The following is a 23,610-nucleotide window of genomic DNA, read 5'->3' as shown; positions in this document are numbered from 1 at the left end:
ACCTCTGTCACCCTCTGTACCGGATAAACTGGCTAATGGGTGCATGGAAATGAAATAACCAGGTGCAGGCGATATAACAGTACAAACTAAACAGGGCTGTCCTGAATAGCATTTTCTGGGAATCAGAGCGGCTTTACTACAGTCTAGAGATGTGGATCCAACCCTAAAACCCTGAGATGATACACATTTGTTAGTAGCTGATGATTTTCTGACCAGTGACGTAATACAGTCAATTAAATTGTTGAATTATGGGTAATGTAGGCAGACGTTTCGACTTTTGCAGCTCTCCAGCATCAGCATTGATTCTTCCATTAGTGCTTCATGTTTAATGGCCAATTATTGAATTTGACTAATATCAATTGTTGTCATTTTGCATTAGTATAATCAAAAAGCTCAACAGGTCAAATGTGGTTTTGATGACATAAGTCTGTTGAAGTAAATCTGAGAGTAATGTGTGGTGAAAGCTCTCAGGTTTGCTCTGGTCTTTACAGTCTGGGTCTGTGGAAATATGTTAAGGGCAGGCTTGTCAAAGTAATAGCCCGTTCCACCTCCTCCAGCAGATGCTTTGTTAATCATAGTTCAGAGACATGAGCCAAAGAGGAGGACTTGACTGAAAAAAACTGGGAGCAGAGTCTTGTTCACAGCTCAATCTGCTGGTACCTCTCAGCGTCACATTCCTGCCTTTCCCTCAAACTGTTTGCATGAAGGAAAGAATGACTTGGAGAAAGGTAAACAATTGGCAGCAGAGCTTTGTTTTACATGCATCTGAAAAGCCTTCTTTTTCACAGCTGACCCTGGTTTTCCACAGACCTTCACTGGTATGCAGCCTCTTATCAGAGAGCCAATAAAATGCAAATGACTCAGCTCACCCCCCGCCACCACCCGCCACCCCCCATCGTGACCTCCTCAGGCCTCATGTATTGTCTTGTCTTTGAGCCTCCAAATGGTCAAACATTTGAAGGGAAGTTCTTGCTTTTTTATGAGATGGCTATTGTTGTTTTAACTCAGTCATGGGGATGGAGTTACCCCTGCGTAAGCCAGCTCGGCGATGAGGGCTGGCAGGGTGAGAAGATAGCATCAGAAGCAGAAAGGGGAAATTCCATCGCAGGCAAGCGATACCATCTGACAATCTAGAAAGTGCCATGATACAGTTTATTATGTCAGAAAGAATATAAACTTGTTTTACATGCATGTTTATGCCTGGATGATAGGAGTGATGGAGCCTGTTTGACAAAAGTAATCACATCTGGACGTAGTTTGTGAATGAGAGGGACATTACCACTGTGTTTTTTCTGTTTGGAACTGAGTCCTGCAGTATCATGAATAAACATTTTTGCACACTTTATTGTGTAAAAGTTATCTTATCAAATAGAAAAACACTGATAATAAAAAAAATCTATAATTAAATATTTATTTGTCGCTTGTAAAAGCTTTGAGCTGTTAAATGACCAAAACGGCCACGATGATGGGGAGAAGGAAGGACGCTGAATATTTGCTGATCAGTGCAAGATGAGTCATCATCAACATTTGTTTTATTATTTTCTAGGAAAATTAGTGCATCTATAAAGCATCACTTTATAGCATAGCATTAGTTTGTCTTTTACTAGAAGTAAAAAGTTGAAAGTTTTCCAGTGAATTCTGCCTAAAATGATGGAATCCAGCAGCATAAGGTGAAAACTGCTGAAATAATAAAATCACCTTCTTTTGCTTGTTTATATGATTCCTGTGATCGGATTGGCCGACGTGTTCTTTAGCTTTCTACATCACACGTTGATGCATTATTTGTTTAGCTGAATTAGTTTGAGCTCGTACAAACAGTGTAAGTTGGAGTGTTTCAGAAACTAGCTTTTATTGTTTTCGGTAGTCCTTGCTGTTGTGAGGCAGGTCTGACGTGACAGACCGGTTTTTAAAGGGCCACTCTGTAAATTTGAAATGGTCGGACTTGAGTGTGACAGCAGTGGAAGTATTGATCAAGCATCAGGGTTTCATCCCCTCTGAGCCTCATGGTCCTTTACAAATGTACAAATGAGTCAGTCTGCTGTATGTCATAGTGAATAATTAAATTGATGAATACACAAGTGTGGTTGCCTGGTATGTTGCTTCGGGGCCCGTTGTGGCTCTTTTCCTCTGAGGTGCTTCCATCAGATACTCTGACCTTTAACTTTTACGAGGAGGGTCATAATCTGAGTGTCTCCTCTCACACTGAGGGGAAGGTGTGTGCTGTGGACAGAGTGAAGTGATTTGTTGAAATACCAATAACACATTCCAACACGTTACATTCAGACTTTCCAGCCCACTCCTAACTGGCTTGGGAGAGTAATAATTTAGGATTTCCGCTCTCATTTTTTCCTTGTCTGATTTGGCTTTTGATTTGGCTCCCAGGCAGCGCGGTCCAGCAAACAGGACGTTGCATGTGGTGGTGCGTAAATGGCTTCTCCACAAAATTAGCCTGTCATTTAGTTTATGGAAGGGCAGTTCACCGTCTCTTTCTTCTGCTCGTCCTACATCTGCCATTAGTGCTCCAACCAGCCCAGCCCACTCTGCACACTTAATGTCAGATTCTGGATTCTATCAGGAAGGAAAGAACAGATTAAACAGTATTTTAGGAGCATGATTAATAGTAATGCATTTTTTTCTTCAGCTTTTGGCTGCAGTATTAATCCTATAATGAAATAGACCCGTTCAACTTGCCAGACCTCCAGACCACTTAACATGGAGATTTAAGCAAATTGACTCACATTTGGAGCCAGCCTCAAGTGGCCATTTGAGGCACTGCAGTATTTAACGCCGCAGTGTGAACTTCATTTCTCAGATGCTGCTTGGGAACAAATGGGTAGAGAAAGAGTGACAAACAATTCTTTGATTCTGTTTGAATTGTACCATAAATGCACATATTATTTATTTTTTACTGATTTGTTGATTAAAAAACTATTTACTATTTTGCAACCTTATTCACAAACATCATAATCATATCAAAAGCGTATTTGTTTCCTATCGCTGTCCACTCATCCTACAGTGATCCTCCTGAAGCAGCGGGGCTCTGGGTTTTGGTGGGATATTAGTTTAATGCCTTTATGCAAATGCTTTCAAAACAGCTCAACATTAAATATTTCATACTGAAATCCCAAACAGAGTTATACCTGTAAGGAACATTTTGAGAAGCATCTATATACAGTGATCTCACTGATAGAACAGCTCAGTGTGGGCTTTCTTTCTAAGACTGCACTTAACTCTGAAACTGAGGAGGTCCTGAATAACTCCCATGACAGAAAACTGAGAGGCTGATCAGACTGAGGGAGACAGAGGAGGCACACAGTGTGGTCTGAATTGGATATCTGGAAGAGGGTGGTTGACCAGGACTTGACTCATTTAGACTGGGAGATAATGTGTGCAGCTCCAGATACACTGACACTGCAGCGATGTATATGCAGTCTGAACTGCAGCAGGTCAAGTGGCAGATTACCAGACAGAATGCGGTGGGCTGTGCGAGGCTTTCAGAGCAGGAAGAGAAGGAGAGGGTTGTACAACAGGAGTTATTGTAGAGGCTTAATTATTATAATTACCATATAAAACTGTATAAAACTCAGCATCAAAGCAAATTGAATTTCTGGATGGTTAAATATGTCTGTGCTGGCTTCCTTTTAACAACAACAGTTCAGATTTGGGTTATTGATTTCTTCCTGTGTTGTGTGTAAATCTGTCTTTTCCTGCTTAACAAAATTATTGTGCTCTATGTGTCCAATCTGGGATGTTTGGCAGAGAGATCTGTGGTGATGACTCAGTCATGCATCCAACCCCAAAGTCATATTCGATTTGATTAAACACTAATCTCACGTTGTTTCCTGTTGTTTTTTTTTTTACATATTTTCCTCACAAACCTGTTGGTTTGGTAACCAAAATGGTTTCTCAGCACATATTTCACATATTCATTATTGGTATTGAATAGAGGTGATACCATACAAGCTGATCAGCAGTTTTCAGTCACTAAGCAGGAAGTGCGTCACTAACTGTTTTATTTAACCACATACGCTGTACAGATTGTTTTAAAGTCATCGTGCTGCTTGCAGCTTTAAAACACTCCATTAACCACTAACATTCTTGGAGAGAAGAAAAGCAGTGGTTGAGTTTTCAGTTATGTTTTCCTCCTTTGACACTCTGTGGTTCTGTGCTTCTATCCGTTGAGGTTTAACTTAGCCAGCAACATCATTTCAGCCTGTAAAGTAGCTCTGCCTTCAGAATAATGTTTGTGTAACTCCAGCCTGCTCTCTGCAAACCTTCGCTCAAATCTCGAGGAAAAGGTTTGAGGAGAGGGCAGAAAAAGTGGAGGGGTGGAGGATGGGGAGCAACAAAGACAAAGGTTAGAGGACTCGGCAGGAGGAGACACACACACACTCAGGGTTAGACAGGAGAGGGAAGGAAAGTGTTGAGGTGTGCCAGAAGGCCCTCAGTCAAAACCCCAGTAGATGGAGCCGTGGCCTGGCCTCTCAGCTCTCAAAGGGCCCTTTCATGGTGGAGGCAGCAGGCTGCTGGAATGCAGCAGGCAACAGCCTTATTCAGCTCTGGATGGAAAAGCATCCCATAGCCCTAGTTTTCCACAGCATATGGATATATGCAATCAATCACAGCAACCGGCTGGTGTGACTGGGACTGGGAATGCAGCTCTGGTCTCACTTTCCTTCTTGTACATTCACCAAACATGAGTTTATCTTATAAAACACAATACTACTTCTCTGTGTGTGCGGGGTGCGTGATATGTAGGACATGTGGGCCCATTGGCATTAGACAGAGTTAAGCCCCACTGGTGGCCTTTAAAGGATGACGTGTACAACACATTGATGATTTGATTTTCTATGGGACTGGAGTGCTGAGTGGGGCACCAGCAAGAATTCACACACATTGAAATAAATATTCAAATATTCAGATAACCAAAATAATGCCTTGAATATGTTTTAAGAGTTTGGAAGAAACAAACCCATATACTGCCATAATACGGTGTAATTCTATTCTCACAGTGGGGTGACCCCACTCCCACTGTGTGTATATATGAAGTGGATGGTATCAGTGTTCAAACCCTAATAGGAGTGCTTTGCTGGCAGGAATCAATTCAGACAGTGGATCTTATTGTAGGAAGAATGGGAGCTGTAACCATGGAAACCAAGACTCAAACTGTGAGGAATCTTCTAAAACTAACCATGAACATTTAATCCCTAAATCCAGCCATACATTTGGGGCCTTCTAGCCACTAAAAGAACAACAGGAAGCAGTAAAAGGACGTGGGGACACGGATCATGACAGGGAGAGAGGGGGGGGGGGGGGGGGGGTGACATACAGACCTGTTCCTCAGCTAAGGTTTATGGGGCCCACTCTACCAAGTGCTGCTATATATATATATATATATATATATATATATATATATATATATATATATATATATATATATATATATACAGATGTTTTAGAATGGGACCTTTCAAAATAAGTGTTCCTATTTGATCTGACAAAGTTATAACCCTAAATATGAGGACCCTGCTGGCCTCACTGCACTGCACGTTCCTAATAAAAGATCCACAGGGTGATTCTTCAGACACCACCAGAGCTTTTGACAATCTGGGTATTTCATCAACTTGGAACCAGATCCAAAAGGGGACTAGTGATTGCACCCAGCCCTGCCAGATTTAGTCAGCATAAGGCTCTGAACAAATTAATAACAGAGGGTCAGCGTTACACACTGGATGTGAGTACAGGCTGCATTTATCAGGCAGGGAGGGCTTGGCTGCTCCTTTGTGGGAAACAGTCAGTGTTTTTGGAGCTTTACGTACTCTGAAGAGTATCTTACTTTAATATATCTCAACTGAATCCTCCAGCTTTATGTAAGTGAAATGTAGAATCACTGGATATATAAACTGAGGCAGTTTAGCTGCTCGGTTTGTTTGTCTTCAGGCTCTGCTGAGAATGTTTAGCAGTTATTTTCACATTCGGAGGTTTATTACAGATTCTATCAGGAAGAGATCAGTCTTTGTTGTTTGTCTTCAGTTTTTGGTTAGAGACTGGCTGTAGATCTATAACAGATGGGCAAACTGATTAAGAAAAAGATCCAACAACGGCTGGTTTGAGCTTTGTTTTGATGTTTTGTGCTTCATTCCTTCATGACCATGGCGTTCAAGGGGGAAGATTGCTCCTCCTCCTCTACCTGGCATGACATAGACCAGATGGGTAGAAGTGCCCGAGTAAATCCACCATCTGCATCTGAGGCAGACAACAACAATCTCACTGAAAAAGGCTTGTGTCTGTCTACAGCATATAGTCTGAATTAAACTCCAGTCTATAGTATAGCTACTAAGTGGAATGCTGTATGGTTCTGTTCACTGGAGTCCTCAGCACCACCAATTTCCACCACCAGCCACATCTGTCAAGCACATGCTCTGTATCAGAGGGAAGGCAGCAGCCAATGCCAAGTGGAGCCCAGCTAATAACTGAGCCATACGTTGTGTGTCTGCTCACATGCGCCTGATCCTGATTAGCTCCCAGAGAGAGCCGGGTCCAATCAAACAGAGTATCCATTACACATTATATTCCTCATAAAGAAAAACAAACACGTGTATTGTGTGAATCAGAGAAAAAAAAATACAGTTTGAGTGGTCACATTTTCCAAAGGCTGTCAGTGTACTGCTCTGTTGTTGTTAGCCTCTAAAGACAACACATTACCATCACAGGACGAACAGTACTGTTGTCTCTGTGTGTGTTTCCCCCCTGTTTGAGCGTAGAGGCCTGCTTCAAATAAACACACACCCCACTGCAATAAAGGGACACTTTAAACAGAACGAACCTGAGGAAAAGATTAATATGAGACAAAGAGCTGGAAGGAGGGACAAGTTTGTGTTGCTGCTCTGCAGAGAGTTCTGCCTTTCTTGAGTATAATAATAATAGATGGTGTTCAGCTTGTGGGGCTCAAAGTGCCAAAAAGACTTGGAAAAACTCAATGAGCAACGTCCCTCTGACTCCACAGACTTTGTTCTGAGGAATAACATGTTTTGACTGAACACACTATATCACAGAACCATTCTACCCATGACACGTCTCCCGAAAAGCATAATTTCTGTGACTCCTCACCATTTGTCCAGTCATGTCAGGAGGTTTGCTGTGATTATTACTTAATCTTAAAACCAAATATCAAAACCAGCAGCAGGCACATGGTCTCACAGCAAAGTCATTTTCTAATGGACAGATGTCCCTAAATGCTGCTGAGCATATTCATGCTTTCCACTATTGATATTAAGGACAGACTTCAAATGCTCAGTTCCTCTGTAAATACTTCCTCATGTAGTTTTCTTTTATCTGATGCTGTTGTATTGTTTGTGTCGGTCCGTGGTGCCTTCAGGGACCACCACCACCACCACAGTCAGCCCGGTCCTGTATTTGTTGTGGCTTTACTTTTAACTCTTCTATCCTCTCTGCTCTTCCTGCAGCGGATCCAGGTCTGTCCGTGGATACAGATGGTCTTGCTGAGGCTCAGAGTGGAGCTGCACCAACAGCTGAAGGTAAGATATAAACCTTTGTCTCCTAACAACACTCTTAACACTTGTGTGTGCAGCCAGTTCAAGGAAATGCTAATTACAACATCTTCTTTGTTTACATACAAAGACAGAGATGTAGAAATCATTTCAGTGACGTAACATTAGTTCATGAAGAACAGCTGGGTGCAGTTAATCCGCACTGTTTCCCTGGAGTCTTGTCATCACACAAAAGTTGCAAAGTTTGGCACTAATGTGATTATTATTATAGCGGCCAGAAACAAAGCTCATTAGCTGTATGTGATAAGCAGTCCTGGCTCCAAAAGAAAGGAAGGAAGTGGCAGGGCATGTTTAGACTCTGACAATCAGCGTCACTGAACGTTTTAAAGCAACAAAATATATATATTTGAACTTTAATACGTAAAAGATGATAGAAAGTCCTGGAATACTTGTGGAAGGATCAAGCAAGACTACAACACTAGAGAGTGCAGCCGTCACAGACCTGTTACACAATATAGGCAAACACATTTTCTTTTTTCTTAAAAAAAAAACAAATCACTTATTGCTGTCCTCATTGTTTAGTCACAGTCTGTCACACTAATGATATCAAACCATTCTTCCGGTCCCTTAGCGTTCTTCTAATTTATTTGGTGTTGATGTTAGAATGTTTGAAGTTGTGTGCTTACTGACAAATGGGTCCAGTATTTATTTTTGCCTCCTAATCTGAGGTAATTTCTCCCATTGGAATTAACAGGAACAGGAACCACTGCCTGTCTGCTAAAGGGGCAGTGAAAAGCTAATGTGACACAGGAAGTGAGTGCTCTGGGAAATGTCTTCTGTCTTTGGTTAAGTGTTAGCACATTGCAGCACCACTGTGGCTAACGCTAACAGCCGTTCACTGATAAGGTTTGGTTGGTTTGAACCAATGCTGGTACGTCTAAAAGTAACAAGCCAGCATTACACAAAACAAAATAATCCCAGAACTCCCTCTCTCTAACATATGATCTCTCAGCCAGATGAACATGTACAGACTTTAAACCAGTAAACAAAGGGTTAGCTGACCCCCTTCCATCTGTGTTCACTAAAACAAAAGGCGTTATGTAACAGGTAGCACTGCGTGCATCTCATGGCACTTCATTAGCTCCTTCTTCAGACAGGGCTGTGATTGAAAACGTATGGTGATAGAAACATTCTGATGAGCCCTGTGAGGTTTGTGTGAGAGTGCACATTGAGTACGTGTTCTGTAACACACACACACACACACACACACACACACACACACACACAAAGGTCACTGGGGTTGCACGTTCATGTACAGCTACACAGCCAAAGTGTGTTACCCCTGAAATGACATTAAAGTGCCACTGATATTTAGAGTTTTGACACCAATGCTCGTTGTTATGAGAGCAAAAATATTATGATCCCAATATATTGAGAGGCCACTGTTTATATCTATACACAGATAGAGCATAGATGCTCTTTGTGTTAGCCCGGCTTGTCATGTTTAACACAGGCTTATCAGGCTGTTCGTGGTTTAATGTCCAGACACCACATTCATATTTCCTTGTTTAAGAGATCTGCCTGTTGTGGTTAAATATGATGTGACTGTGCTGATGTGCAGACTGCGCGCCCTCCTGTTGCCACTGTGAATGTACAGTCTGTGAGACGTGTTTATAGTGTGTGCTGCAACAGTTTGTACTGCTAATCTGAAGAAATGACAGCATTCTATTAACAAGGTTATTTTGGCTTAATATGGCATCGCCGCAACAAAGTCAGACTAGGTTTCTGTTTCTAAACCAGCCCTCCTCGGCTGCACAGCATGGCCTCTCGGCTGTATTAAAGAGCTCATTAATGATTCCAAACAGGTTTGTTAATGGCCGTGCCTTCTGGTTTGTAAAGCCTGTCCTCTTGGCTTAGCTCTGTCATGCAGCATGGTGGGTGTTCAGCACAGCCTCCTACCCTGCAAGCATCAATCATGTTATAATTTTAGGGGGAAGCTTCAACACCGCTGCAGCAGGGTCTGTTTAATACCAGGGTAGGGAAATGAAGCAGTACAATGTGAGGACTGTTTCCATTGACCGTCCTTTGTGCAGGACCCAGAGCGAGCGCTTGAGAGCTGAGATTCATGAACATTTTGAAAGCAAAATCAAAGTTCTCTATTGAATTATTCCATTTTCAGTGTTTCGGGTTAGAAAACACAGTAAGGGGGGTGAAGAGAGTCAGCTTAATTTCAGCTACAACTGAAGCAGAGCATGAGCAAAGCAGATGTCAAACTCACGTCCTCTCTTTTCAGCTGGACTCTGTGAGGCTCCCATCACTAAATCAAAGCAGCATAACTCAGCTGTTGCTTTTACACTTCCACAGCCTGTGTTTGAAAAATGTGTTTGATTTAGATGTAGCTCCGTTATGAAGTTATGTTCACTTTTGGCCGTCATTTGTTGCACGTCTTGCGGAGCCGTTTCTTAGACAAACAAGCTGGTGGTCCAAGTAGCCCAGGCTTTGGAGGCAGGCCAGACAGAGGACTGTGGGAGAAAGCTGCTTTTCATTACCTCTATCTCTCGGGGATAAGACTAATCAATCAAGCACTTCAGCCTTGATATTTGAGACTGCCATGCCTTAAGTGCCTTACTAGTCACAGAGTAGCTTGGGATTTAACCAGGAATGATGATGTCTGAATCAGTGGGTTATTGAATATGAGCCCAGCAGGCATGCTGTGAATGTGATTGACATGCATCCATTCTAAAATTCTGATATATATACTTTTTATTTTTTTCATTTTGCCTGAAGGACTGAGTAATTAGGCCGAAACTGTACTTCCACCAGTGACCACTTGAGGCAGGCTCCATGTTTAAATGTCTTAACTTTACAGACCTGTGAGTGTGTCAACAAGGGTTGATTCATGTCCGTGCTTCAAATGTTATGGTCATAGAGCCTAGTAGAGATCACACTGATGACTGCAACCCTTTTTACAATATGAAAAACACATGTAAGTCAAACTTCTCCATATGCACTCAGCTTCTCCGTCATTTTCTGGGCTGCTATGATGATGGGTCCCATCCCAAATGACAGATTACACATGACTGCAGGAGGAGGGTAAAAATTCAAGTACTGCTGTTGTTTTTATGGTGTGAAGAACTTATTTTCTCCTCAGTAATATTTCATTATTTCAGCATAAATCTGTTTCTGATTGAATTTTTGGATGTTGTGATCAGGTGGAAAACCTGAAGATGATGACTGTAAATGCGAGGCAGATTTCCAGGGGTCAGAATATTCTGTTGTGTTTGTTTTCAGCACTCACTGCTACACATCAGCTGATCCATCTTCCCCTACCTGCCCTGCCCTTACATTCAGAGAGCTTCCAGTCTCTCCTCAAAAGAATAACTTTATAATTAAAGAGCTGCGTGGTGACATCACTCATGTGTAGCCCTCTCCGAGGAAAGCTCTGTTCTGCCAGGATCTGGAGTCGGCCACACGTCTCTGTTTTTCCATTGCGTATAAACTGCAGAGCCTGGCGGCTGCTTGAGATGCAGATGGTACCAAAAACTATGGGATGTCTGAGTGCGTGTTTATCATTGTCTCTGTACCCCAAGCCTTCCTTTTTATTCCCATATACAGTAATCTGCTTGGAGAGACCCTTGCAGAGAAGCAAAAGCACTGCAAAAATGTCCACCTACTGACAGAAGATAATGAATGTGGGGCTGCTTTATTATGATTATTTTAGACAACAGTGGGAACTCTGGGGCAGTGATCAAGTAAAATATCAGTGTTTTCAGGACAAGGACTCAGCATCTGTCTGGCTCCAGGGCCATTTAAGGCAGAATTGTTTGAATCAACAGTTGGTGAGCAGCCAGTAACTTTTCAGGCCTGCAGAAAGAAGGAACAGTGCTGCAGCAATTTTCCAATTGGAATACAGATGGCGCAAGGCCCAGTCTTTAGTGGCCTGCTAACGCTTTAGATGTTGTCCTTGTTTACCTGCTCTGTCTTTCTTTTCTCCCATCAATGCAGCTTTATTTCATCTGCAGTCAGCCACACTCACCCTGCAGATAAATAGTCATTTCTGTGAGGGGGGAGAGCTGCTCCCAGGCCAGGTGTTAGCAGTGAAGGGAAAGTTGGTCCAGCCGTCCTGCACTTTGGCCTAAAGCAAAATATTACACAGTAGGAAGCACATACTGTAATACTTAGAAATTCAACATGTCCCACATCAGTCCAGCATCCTCAAACTGTATTAATACCCACATCTGGACCAAAAGCTATTAACATCTGGCTTCTGTCCTCAGTGTTAAAAGTACAGTCAGCATTCATTCCCAGGTCAAATGAGTCAGATAGGGAGTGATGGGAAGGTGACACCCAGCTGGGTGGGTTTAAAACTAAATATATTTAAAATAAGTGAAGTAAAAAACAGTTTTTGCTCTAGTCTGTAAACATCTTTATTTCTGTTTACACATTTTAAGGTCTATGGAGGTCTATGGGGATTGACTCACTTTTGTACCCAGCCTCTAGTGACCACTGGATGAACTGCACTTCTGTGCTATCCAGAAATTGCATTTTTAATGCACAACTGCACACTATAGGTGAAAACTGAGACTGTAACTTAAACCTTCTGTTTAACTGAAAAACACCAGTGTGTTTGCATGGTCAGTAACGCACATGTGTTTTTTACTTGTGGCTGACATGTAAACCATGAACACATAAACAGAGCCACATGCGTCTGTCCTCATAGGACTGTAACCAAGCTTTTATTTGTTTGTTGTCGTTATCTCCGAGTCAGTTCATCACGTATTAATTGTGTGTCATAGTCATTAAATCCACACTCTTTACTATCTAAACTGAGTTTTATTTCATTATCTCATCAGAGCTTTGATAAGAAGAAGACTGCAAACAAGAAAGCAAAGGAAAAAAGAGGAAGACAGTTTCTTGGCTTTTGAAGCAAACATACACAAACAGTCTTTATCAGCTTTTTTTCCCCAAACCAGACAAAATCTGTGGTCATGAGGGACCCTAACACAGGAAGACCATATTTATTTCATTATGAATGCCTCCTTTGCGGAGTCCTCACATCCTCTTCGCCCCAAAGATAAATGCACGTTCAGCCTTGGACAGCCAGTTATTGTTCATGTCTCGTTATAAAGCACAGAAAATCACTTGAGACAATGAATGGACATTTGTCATAAGTCCATGTCACAAGTTTAAGAGAAACTACGGTGGCCTCTGTCAAAGTCCCAACAATAATATTAATATGAAACATATCTAAATATTTGAATTAGCTGATACAGTGATAAACAGGAGTAGGTAAGCACAGATAGGCCTGTGTCCATAATTGGGCATGGTCCACTCTGTTTGGTGCAAAGCAACAGTGAGCAACTGGTTGTCATTTTCCTTCTTTTTTTTCTTACCTGTCCTATCTTAGAAAATTTAAAGAAAAGAGAACATGTCTGAGTCGAGTGTGTCTTGTTCAGACCAAACCGTGCAGATGACATGCAGCAAATTTAGAAATAAATAGCAAAAAAAATCAATCTAATGATAAATGTTTGTGTATAATTCAGTGAGTCAGACTTTGTTAAACCTGCAGAAAAAAAAATAAAAAGTTTTGAGTAAACGAGAATCCTTGAAGTCAGAAATCCCATGAGGAATCAGGAAGAAACTGAGCTCTTACAGTGGGCCTCATCGTTGTCCACAGTAATCCTACATTCACTTTGCAAGCTTTAAATCATTGCAGGACTGTGGTTACACTACATTAGCTTTATCTAGGTGTATCAGGTAGTCAATAAAGTGGAAACTTAAAGGAGACTGTGGAGTTTGACCTTGAACGTCTGCTGCCTCTCTGACTCCTTTCATAAACCTCTTTGGCAGACCTGGACTGCAGTCAGAGTGTGACGGCTGCTTAATGCTCCCAACATATGTTGTTTGTTTGCTTCAGCAGAAACGCTGGTTCATATGCACAGAGCTATACCAGGGCTCTCTATGTAACCCTGTGTAAACATGGCCTGTGCTCGTGTTGAGTGGTACTGATACAAATGTAAAGGTCACTTTTAATGACAACACCCACTTGCATATTTTCCTCTGGACGCTTAGCCGCTGCTACCCTGGGGCACACATGCTGAGTTTGTAATCACAGCAATGTTCCTCATCTGACTCCATCTAACTGGATTTGAAGAGGTAGTTTTCTTGTTAGTATTTATAGTATTTATAGATACTGGTAAATGATGGTGCGCCGGGTTGAAGCAGGAAGTCAGTAAACTGTGATGGATGTTTGAAAGTGACACTTTCACTGTTTGTTTTTGTTAAGTGGGGGTTTGTTTTCAAGATGTCTGACTGGCTGACAGATGTCTTTCTAGTGATGCCACCATGTCACAGCTAGGTGGCTAAACTTAGCTTGCTTGTGTGTGTTATCACTGGAAAAAAAAGTGATATGAGCGGAATATTTCTTTAGCACGAGCCAGAACTATGAAGCAGCTTCAATACAGCATAAAATATATGTATAAAAATATTTATACAATGATACATTTTACTCTATGCCTGTTTTAGTGCCTTCTTTAACCTTTAAACTAACGTGTTTCATCTCTTTAAGGTTACTTCTTGGAGATCCAGGAGCCACTCAACAACATCACCCACTTCCAGGGCCAGACAGCAACACTGCACTGCAAAGTGGCAGGAAACCCCCGACCGTCCATCCGCTGGCTGAAGAACGACGCCCCTGTGGTCCAGGAGCAGGGACGCATCACCATCCGCAGGACGGAGGCGGGATCCAAGATCCGCATCCAAGACCTGGACACAACAGACACCGGGTATTATCAGTGCGTCGCCTCCAACTCACTCAAGGTCATCTCTGCCACAGGCGTCCTTTACGTCAAACTAGGTAAGGTTTACAAGTTTAATTTTTTATTGTCTCATTGATGACAATTGAAGGCTAATTAACCCCTTTGTGTTTTGGATTTACAGGACAGATGCCCACACCAGGCCCAGATGAACTGTAAGTGAACGTCTCCTTATAACAACATCATTATCCAGTCTTGATGATGGATTAGTGAGTGCTGCTGGGTTGAAACTGATCATTATACATTTATTAAAAATAATTGTATCCTTCATGCTTGCCCGGTACCCCCAGCCTGTTATTGCTCCAACCACAATCAGCAGCCAGCCTGACCTGTTTACACTTTATAATGCACCTGGGAGGTTTGCATGCAGCAGTTATTGAGTAAGTCTTCCAATCTAAAACGTGGACTGCAAAAGGTTTTTACACACAGCACGTCTCCGGAGAGGCCACTAAAGCTGCTTTATGACACAGGCCTGTGCTCTGTGGATTGTTGTTTGACCAGTTGGTGATGTGCCAGCATATATGTTATATAAGTAACTTATTGGGGTAAATACACAAAATTATTGGAAAGTCATTTAAATGTACTCTTGACTCATTGGGCTCTGTTTGCTTTTAGTTTGTTTAGGTTTCAATTATCCTGTGGTGAGATTTAAAGTTTGACTTCAGAGATTTGTTAAGTGGTCAGGATGGTCGGTTTGTGAAATGACTGCTGTCAGTAAATATCTTTACTGCAGAGGTGTAAGAGTGTCTGCCCCGAGCTAAAAAAAGCATGCAAAGACATGTCAGCTCAGTCGTACCTCCACTGCTCTGACTGACTTTTAGAAATGGTGACGACCTTGTGCTATGCCGCCCCGACTGATGCAGCTTACCTCATGAGGGTGAGCAGGACATGCAGCCTTTATTTTCTCTCTCTCTCTCTTGTGGGTCTGACTCACCAGGATGGGGCTCAGATTAGATTCCTCGACCAACAGTCAGACACCAGCTGGTGGCTTGGACCGGCCCGCTCTGAACTGGAAAGAATGCTGATTCATGTCCTCAGTCAGACCAACGGTTCCTGAAGGCCTCTACCAGGGAGCTTATCTCATCAGCCAACAATATGACCCCAGTATTGATTTATTTTAAAATGAATAGCTCAATATATTGTCTTATATTACACAATATAATGATAAAATAATCAGACTGTGAATCATCAGTCACCTTTCAGACAGATATAACAGCAGTTTGAGTCTGCTGAACCTCTGTATGCTAGGCTGAAGCATTTAATACTGTGTAGCTTGGGTTGAAGTGGGATGTCAGAAAGCTATGCAGTAAGATTTGCAAGTGCTTTAACTAACTAAAGTAGCCTAGTTTAATGAAACAGAGGCTGTGTGCATCCAGCAGCAGAGGGAGTATGAGCACAGGGTTGACATGAGGGCAGGGACACTGATGGAGATGCAGGAACTTATCGCCCATGCGTCACGGCTCCATGTCACCATCACGGGTCTGTCCAATTACCATCAAAGTGCCGTTTGTCCTTTCATTTGGACAGAAAAAGACCTGATCAAAGTCTCAAAATGAATCAGCATGGACACCTTCATTTATTGGTAAGTGGTGGGATGCAATAAGACGGAGCAGTGTACAGAAGCCAAAGCACCGGTTATCTGAATAGAATAAGAATAGAATGATATGGACAACAAGAATCATTGTGACCATTGCTTCCCATACTTAGTAGCTCAATGAAATTACCTGTGTAAATGTGATTGCAGGTCTGTGTTCACAGGACAGGAGAGCGTGCCTGTTTGTTTAGTGGATTAAGATTTAAGTCGGGCCTGGGAGACTAAGCCCAGTGAAAACATAACATATGAATGACCTTAGCCAAGAGCCAAGTTTGAAAACAAGTTGAGATCAGTTGGCTTTAAGCAGAACAACTTCCTGTACACCGCCAGCACTGACCCGCCAGCTCAATGTGATGGCACGCAACATTTTACACATAAAAAGCTGATCCACGTCTCATGTACTGCTCAGTGTATGGCTTTAGTCTCACATTAGATGAATATATGGTTTGATGTATGGGGACACTGAAGAGGCTTATGATAGGGGTTGGAGGTTGGGGGCTACAGGAAGTCATTTTCTACAAGCTGCCACCAGACTTTACAATTCATCCTCTGTGTATCTGAGCAGGTCCTACATTGATTAATTTGTAGACTGTTATTTGGTTTACCAGGAACAATCAGTGGATTCAGACGTTTATAAAGAGCCCATAGCTCACATGATGTGTTCATTTTGTGCAGATGTTTCAGTTAACTCTGTCTTAGCCTATATTTCTTAAAATTAGCGTGAAAATACTGTTTTCTTGTGTTAGCATCAAACCTACATGCAGAGGCTAAAATGAGCTCCACAGCCATTGACACTAAAATAGGTCATTACATTGTTTATTTTACTATTTGTGGGATGTAGAAACTTTATGGGGGATTACAAGCAGTGTTCTGTCCTTGTTTTATTGATTAAGTTTAATCCGTGTGACGCTGTAGTGCTGCAAAGCTTTTATGAGTACTTATAATGAAAGCTATTGTTCCCAGACATAAGGATTATGTTTAGTCTATAGAGAAAAATGATTGTGATGCATGAGAGGCTGCCAGTGTTCCTGTTCTGCTGTCACAAAATGTGCTCAACCCAAATGATTGGTCAACATTTGTCCCTTTAGTGCTATGGCTAGTTGTAATTTGAGACATAGGAAACCGTTTCTTATTGTGTCGGCCCAGACCATTGCACATGGCACAGATGTAGATCATCAGCAGCAAATACATGCCCCCTATCTAGTCAATCCACCAGTAGCGCCACTGTGATCTCTTTTTCTTCTTTGTCTTTTTAAGCTTTCTGTCTTAAAGTGCATTTTGATTTTCCTTTTAGGTCACGTGATAAAGGTTTCTGTCAGCCATACCGAGGCATCGCCTGTGCTCGCTTCATCGGTAACCAGAGTATCTACGTGGAGTCTCTACAGATGCAGGGGGAGAGTGAGAACCGCATCACAGGTGAGGCAATCAGGTTCTTCTATTTCACATATTGATACATAAGTGTGTGCAAATACATACTGAAATCCTCTACCCCCCTCCCAGCTGCCTTTACTATGATTGGCACCTCCACCCACCTGTCCGATCAGTGCTCCAAGTTCGCCATCCCATCTTTCTGCTACTACGTCTTTCCGTTGTGTGAGGAGGGCTCCAGGGGGCCCCGGCGTCGCCAGCTCTGTCGAGATGAGTGCGAGGCCCTGGAGAACGACATTTGCTACTCAGAGTACACCATCGCCCGATCCAATCCCATGATCCTCATGCAGCTCGAGCTCCCTAACTGCCACCTGCTGCCAAGGCCGGGCACATCGGACGCTGCTTCCTGTATGAGGATCGGCGTGCCACAAGAAAAACTAGGATCACGTAAGTGGATGTTAACTGGTTGCTAGAGAGATCAGTCACATGTCTGGTTAATAGCTGATGCCAGCATAAGATTGGGAGCATAGGAACACAGTGTGAAGTCATGTCCATACTGAGTCACTCTCTTCTCTACAGAATCCCCCTCAGAGCAAACCTGCTACAATGGCAGCGGTGCTGACTATAGGGGGGTAGTCACCACCACTAAGTCTGGTCACCGTTGCCAGCCATGGAGCGCTCAGTACCCCCACAGTCACCACCTGTCCCAGGAACACCCCGAGCTTTGGGGGGGTCACAACTTCTGTCGCAACCCTGGAGGGCACATGGAGAGGCCTTGGTGCTACACTCTGGACCCTGCGGTCAGGATGGAGCTGTGTGACATCCAGCCTTGCAGTGAGTACATGATAACTTAATAACCCAAAAGAGTGTTTTGAACCTTCTCTGACAATCATATGTAGTGCTATGTAGAGATTCCTTATTGTAAACATGCAAGAACCAGGTTAAAAACGTATCTATATACATTTCTAAATATCTTCCCAGGGTCGTGTCAGGAGTCATGGTAAATCTGTTAGCCAGACAAATGAAAGCACATGTAATATATAATCATCTTTTGTCAACATGTATGGAGCTGTAGAGTTTAATGTTACTGGCTGGTTGTGTGTGAGTGTCACCCTGTGTTTAAAAAATCACCCCTGTTAACAAAAGATCGTGCTTACTTTGAAGGGACAGTTCAGGCGAATCGATCCATCACTGTCCCCGAATGAAAGAGATATCGTCTTTTGGTCATGATTAGATAACCAGCCTTCTTTCAGAGTGGAAATAAGAGACTATGTGGAGCTGAAGGGCCATTTTTCTGCACATGCTTTGTAAAGAAGCTGTCATCCACAGCTATATGCTGTGTCCCAGTTGTTAATGGCATTTATCAGTCCCTTGACAGGATGGACGAAAGATTTCGAAGGTCGACAGAAAATCTAATCCTGGAATTTGTAAAACTTCAAAAAGTATGTCCCACATACTGACCTTGCTGATCCTTCAGCTTTTTAAGAGGCTGCTGAAGTCTTTCAAGGCCATCCTTTGCTCTGCTAAAGCATTTAGCTCCACAGATTGGCAGCAGGTGGCTTTCAGTTAACAAAGTCACAGAGGTGGTCCACTTTATCTGTGTGGTTTTCTCTTTCCTCCAAGCTATAGAAGCTCAGAAAGGCCACAGTGCTTTGACTGGGACAGTACTCCACATTTGCACCATGTCTGTGAAGTGTAATTTAAATGTGAGGCAACAACAGCTCAAAGAGCTGTAAGAGGCAGAAATATGCAGCTGCACTCAAAAGTACAACAGCTCTACAAAAAACCTTAAAGTAATTCTTTCAGCTGGATCAACTAAATTCACAAAAACAGTTACAGGTGATTGATAAGATCATGTGACATCACCTAACATAGTGAGAGCTAGGTTTGATCATTGTCTACAAATAAAGACTGATTAGAGCTGAGGTAGACTATGGAGGCCATCCTTTCATGTCTCTATTATCCTTCTGTCTGTAGACCCTCCGGAACCTCCCAGGAAGGAGATCCTGTTCATTCTGATCCCTGCCATCGCCATCCCCCTGGTCATTGCCTGCCTTTTCTTCCTGGTCTGCATGTGTCGCAATAAACAAAAGGCTTCGACTGACACACCGCCCCGCTGTCAGCTCAACAGCTCACCCAACCAGGACATGGAGCTTTCCCTCCTCAATCAGCAGAAACACCAGGTATCACTAACACAGTATAGATCCTTATTATCCTACATTCTTTCTGTGTGGCTTTATCCAAGACTCAGTGCTTCTATACAAGAACAGTGCTAGGTCAAATTCAGATCTCTGGCTTCCTAAACGCATTTTTTATGATGTGCTAGTCATGTGACCTCTGTGTTTTTACAAAATAACTGCCACATTCCAGTGCCAAAGCATTACAGCTTTTATAGTCAGTCAAACACTTTGATGACATGAATTTATTCCTTTATGTCTACAGGGCAAGCTGCGGGAGATTAACATGTCAGCGGTGCGATTTATGGAGGAGCTTGGTGAGGATCGGTTTGGCAAGGTTTACAAGGGCCACCTGTACGGCACGGCACCTGGAGAGCAGACGCAGGTGGTGGCCATCAAGACATTAAGAGACAAAGTGGACGTGGGTCTTGCAGAGGAATTCCGCCATGAAGCAATGCTCCGCTTCCAACTGCAGCACCAAAACATCATCTCTTTGCTCGGCATGGTCACCAAAGAACAGCCCATGAGCATGATATTCACCTACTCCAGCCTCGGTGATCTGCATGAGTATCTGGTGATGCGTTCACCCAACTCAGATGTGGGCAGCTCAGACGATGACAAGACAGTCAAGTCCACTCTAGAGCAGGCCGATTTCCTTCATGTCATCACCCAGATTGCAGCTGGAATGGAATACCTTTCCAGCCACCAAGTTATCCATAAAGACCTCGCTGCTCGGAACATTCTGGTCTTTGACAAACTCAGCATCAAGATCCAGGATCTGGGCCTGCTCAGAGATGTCTACTCTGCGGATTACTACAACCTCATGGGAACAAGCCCCTTAGCTATTCGCTGGATGGCCCCAGAGGTTATCATGTACGGCAAGTTCTCAAACGACGCCGACATCTGGTCCTATGGCGTTTTGCTGTGGGAGACATTCAGCTATGGACTTCAGCCATACTGCGGCTACTCCAATCAGGATGTTGTTGAGATGGTGCGCAGCCGTCAGCTCCTTCCTTGCCCAGACGACTGCCCCACCTGGATCTACACCCTCATGTTGGAGTGTTGGAGTGAATTCCCTGCAAGAAGGCCTCGCTTCAAAGATATCCACTCACGTCTTCGCTCCTGGGAGAGCCTGTCCAACTACAACAGCTCTGCTCAGACATCAGGCACCAGCAACACCACCCAGACCAGCTCTCTCAGCACCAGCCCTGTTAGCAACATTAGCATGAGCACAGCGAATGCGTCACGCTACACCAGCCCCAAAAAGAGCTCCCCATTTCATCAGCCACAGTTCATGCCTATGAAGGGTCAGATGCATCGGCCGATGGTGCCGCCGCAGCTCTACATCCCTGTCAATGGATATCATCCCATGCCGGCTTACCCATACCTGCAGAACTTTTACCCCATGCAAATACCCATGGCAATGCCACACCAGCAGATGCACCACCCACCACAGCTGGTTACCAAAGCTGGTTCTCACCACAGTGGCAGTGGATCCACATCTACAGGCTACGTCACCACTGCCCCTTCCAACACGTCTGTCACTGAGCGAGCAGCGTTGCTAAACGGTGACTCCAAGATCAATGGCGAAGACTTGGCTGATGGGGTGCTGCAGGATGCAGAGCTAATCCAACACGAGGACGCGTCAGTGCCCGAAACACAACTCCTAGGTGACAGTGAGGCTCAGACGGACGAACTGGTGATCCACTTATCAGACACATGAGTGTGGAACTGTTAATGGACAGTAGAGCTGAATTTATTCTGTGAGCCGTGCCTGCTTGCCAAAAATGTAATGAGCAGCATCAAGTGAAGGGAGAAATGTTTGTAGAATGGTGGACTGAATGTTTTTTTAATGTTTCTTAAGATAGTACTGATGCACTTGAATGTCAAGTGTATCTCATGATTGTACCTCTGAAACCCCTGTGTCATAAAGCAAAATCAGTTCCTCTTTAGACCTGTTTTTATATATAATTGGTGTTTTTCAACAGCAGGAACGGGGGCTGGATCCTAGAACTAAGCCATATGTGATGTACTTTATATACAGCTATGAATGTGGTAGTTGGCTGCTCTAAGGAGGTCCTGAAGTTCCTGCAGTCGAAACACACCTAATGATGCCATTCAGAAGGATGTTTTTGCAGTTGTGTGCAGCTCAGCGAGGTTCATGTCCACCCACCTTGGATGCTACATGCCTGTGTACAAGGAACCTGCCTACAGGAACTGCTAGTTCATGAGACAAGCTGACCCAGAACTGATTTGACATTAATGCGCCCATTAATGACAATCTCATGTTGTTTCTGAGGTTATTATTATGTGCTTGGTCATAGAACCATAAACATGATGAAGAGAATGTTGTGAGTTTTAAAATAAAGAGTCCAGGAGTTACTTTGTTAATACAGAAATGTATTCTGGAACTTAATCAGAAGCATTTTCAGGATGTGTTTTATGTGACATTGGTATTTTTGACACCAATATATAAACCAAGTTGTATAGATTTGTAATTTATGTACTTTTGGTTTGAACATTTTATTTGTTTATAGTTTTTCTTTACTGGTACAAATCGCTAAGCCTGGTGTTAATATGATGTCCTAGCCAACATGTTTGCTTACCATATACTGGAGCATCAAATAAAGTCATTTAAATACAGCAGTGTGCTTCCCCTTGAAGTGATCATTAATAAAAAGAAAAATGACTGAGCTTAGCATCTGTTGTACCAGGACGGTTCTTATACCTAGAAGGATCAGGATTACAAAACAATTACTACAAATATCAAGATATAATCTGTGTTTAAAAGTATAAATATTTGTAGATTAAAACTTAAAACTGAATAATTAACTAGATACATAAATTAATTGTTGGTTCTCCAAGAGCCATGCTTTAATGTTTATATTGGCGACTGTGTTTAGATGGTCGAGTGGTTCATAGTGGTTCATAGGTGCTGGTTCAATCCCTGACCAGGCTTAAATTGCACCAATGGTGTGTGAAAGGGTAGGCAAATGTGAATCAGAGTAAACTGCTTTAATTCCATTGCTGTGACACTTAACACAGTCTACATGTGAATTCCCTCTTAGTTGTACACCTAGTATCTCTGATCTAAAACGTATCTGAATCTAAGGGTTACATTAACCCGATCTCTAGTGAGAGACATGCTTAGCTGGTTATGAATTTTTCAGATACTTACAAACCACTTGTGGATTTGCAAAACTGCAACTCATATCAGTGGACAAGATCCTATAGACCCATGGCCACAATCAAAACAAGCCCAGTGACATGATTAATAGTACAGACTTGAAGATACAATGTATACTACCAGTTCACACAAATGAGGTGGTGCCAAGGTGGAATGGTTGGTGCTGTCACCTCACAGCAATGAGGTCAAGGCTTCTGGAGGAATTTGTTCCTTCTTTGGTAGGAGGCCTTACAGTCCCAAGCATTCTTAATAAGCTCATATATATTCTGACTGTCATGTGCAACATTGGACAGTATTGCATTTAAACAGCTTCACCACCGGGACCCACATTAAGGCATGCAAACTTTTCAGGAGTACTGATGCACTGGTATCCAGCAGCAGCCATTTTAAGTCTGAACCTGTGGGTAGAACAGGAATTTAAATTTTCAGCAGCTATACAACAGTGACCCCTAGAGGTGTTTCACTAGATGAGCAAACGGGTATGACCCAGTTACTCTCGATCGCACAGATGAATATAAAATGTTTTTTATTTTTCTGAATGAAAATCTTCGTTAGCCATGTATGTACTTTTTGTAATTGTTCATAATTTGTGATACATTTTTATTTTCTTCGAAAATAATGAGTAGTAAACTCATGTTGTGTTGGTTCAGGTGTATTTTTAGTTGTGATATACACTCAACAAAAATATAAACGCAACACTTTTGTTTTTGCTCCCATGTTTCATGAGATGGACTTGAAGATCTAAACTTCATTCCAGATACACAATATTACCATTCCTCTCAAACATTGTTCACAAATCTGTCTAAATGTGTGATAGTGAGCACTTCTGCTTTGCTGAGATAATCCATCCCACCTCACAGGTGTGCCACATCAAGATGCTGATCTGACATCATGATTAGTGCACAGGTGTACCTTAAACTGCCCACAATACAAGGCCACCCTGAAATGTGCATTTTGT

The 23,610-nt window shown here is 42.7% G+C and overlaps 1 protein-coding gene across 1 annotated transcript in view; it reads left to right on the top strand.

The window, feature by feature from the left end:
- Positions 1–22,050, top strand: part of ror2 (receptor tyrosine kinase-like orphan receptor 2) — a 30,950-nt gene extending 8,900 nt beyond the window's left edge. The window contains exons 2-9 of the mRNA XM_028418470.1: positions 7,467–7,538; positions 14,080–14,367; positions 14,451–14,481; positions 17,215–17,336; positions 17,421–17,735; positions 17,868–18,122; positions 19,266–19,471; positions 19,731–22,050. Coding sequence (XP_028274271.1) covers positions 7,467–7,538; positions 14,080–14,367; positions 14,451–14,481; positions 17,215–17,336; positions 17,421–17,735; positions 17,868–18,122; positions 19,266–19,471; positions 19,731–21,188 — 2,747 coding nt within the window. The 3' untranslated portion in view covers positions 21,189–22,050. The remainder of the gene's footprint in view (positions 1–7,466; positions 7,539–14,079; positions 14,368–14,450; positions 14,482–17,214; positions 17,337–17,420; positions 17,736–17,867; positions 18,123–19,265; positions 19,472–19,730) is intronic.
- The last annotated feature ends 1,560 nt before the right edge of the window (positions 22,051–23,610 follow it).

This window comes from Parambassis ranga, chromosome 12 (assembly GCF_900634625.1).
Source record: "Parambassis ranga chromosome 12, fParRan2.1, whole genome shotgun sequence".
NCBI lineage: Eukaryota > Metazoa > Chordata > Actinopteri > Ambassidae > Parambassis > Parambassis ranga.
The sequence above is the reverse complement of the archived record's forward strand: the minus strand, read 5'-3'. Positions and strand labels throughout refer to the sequence as shown.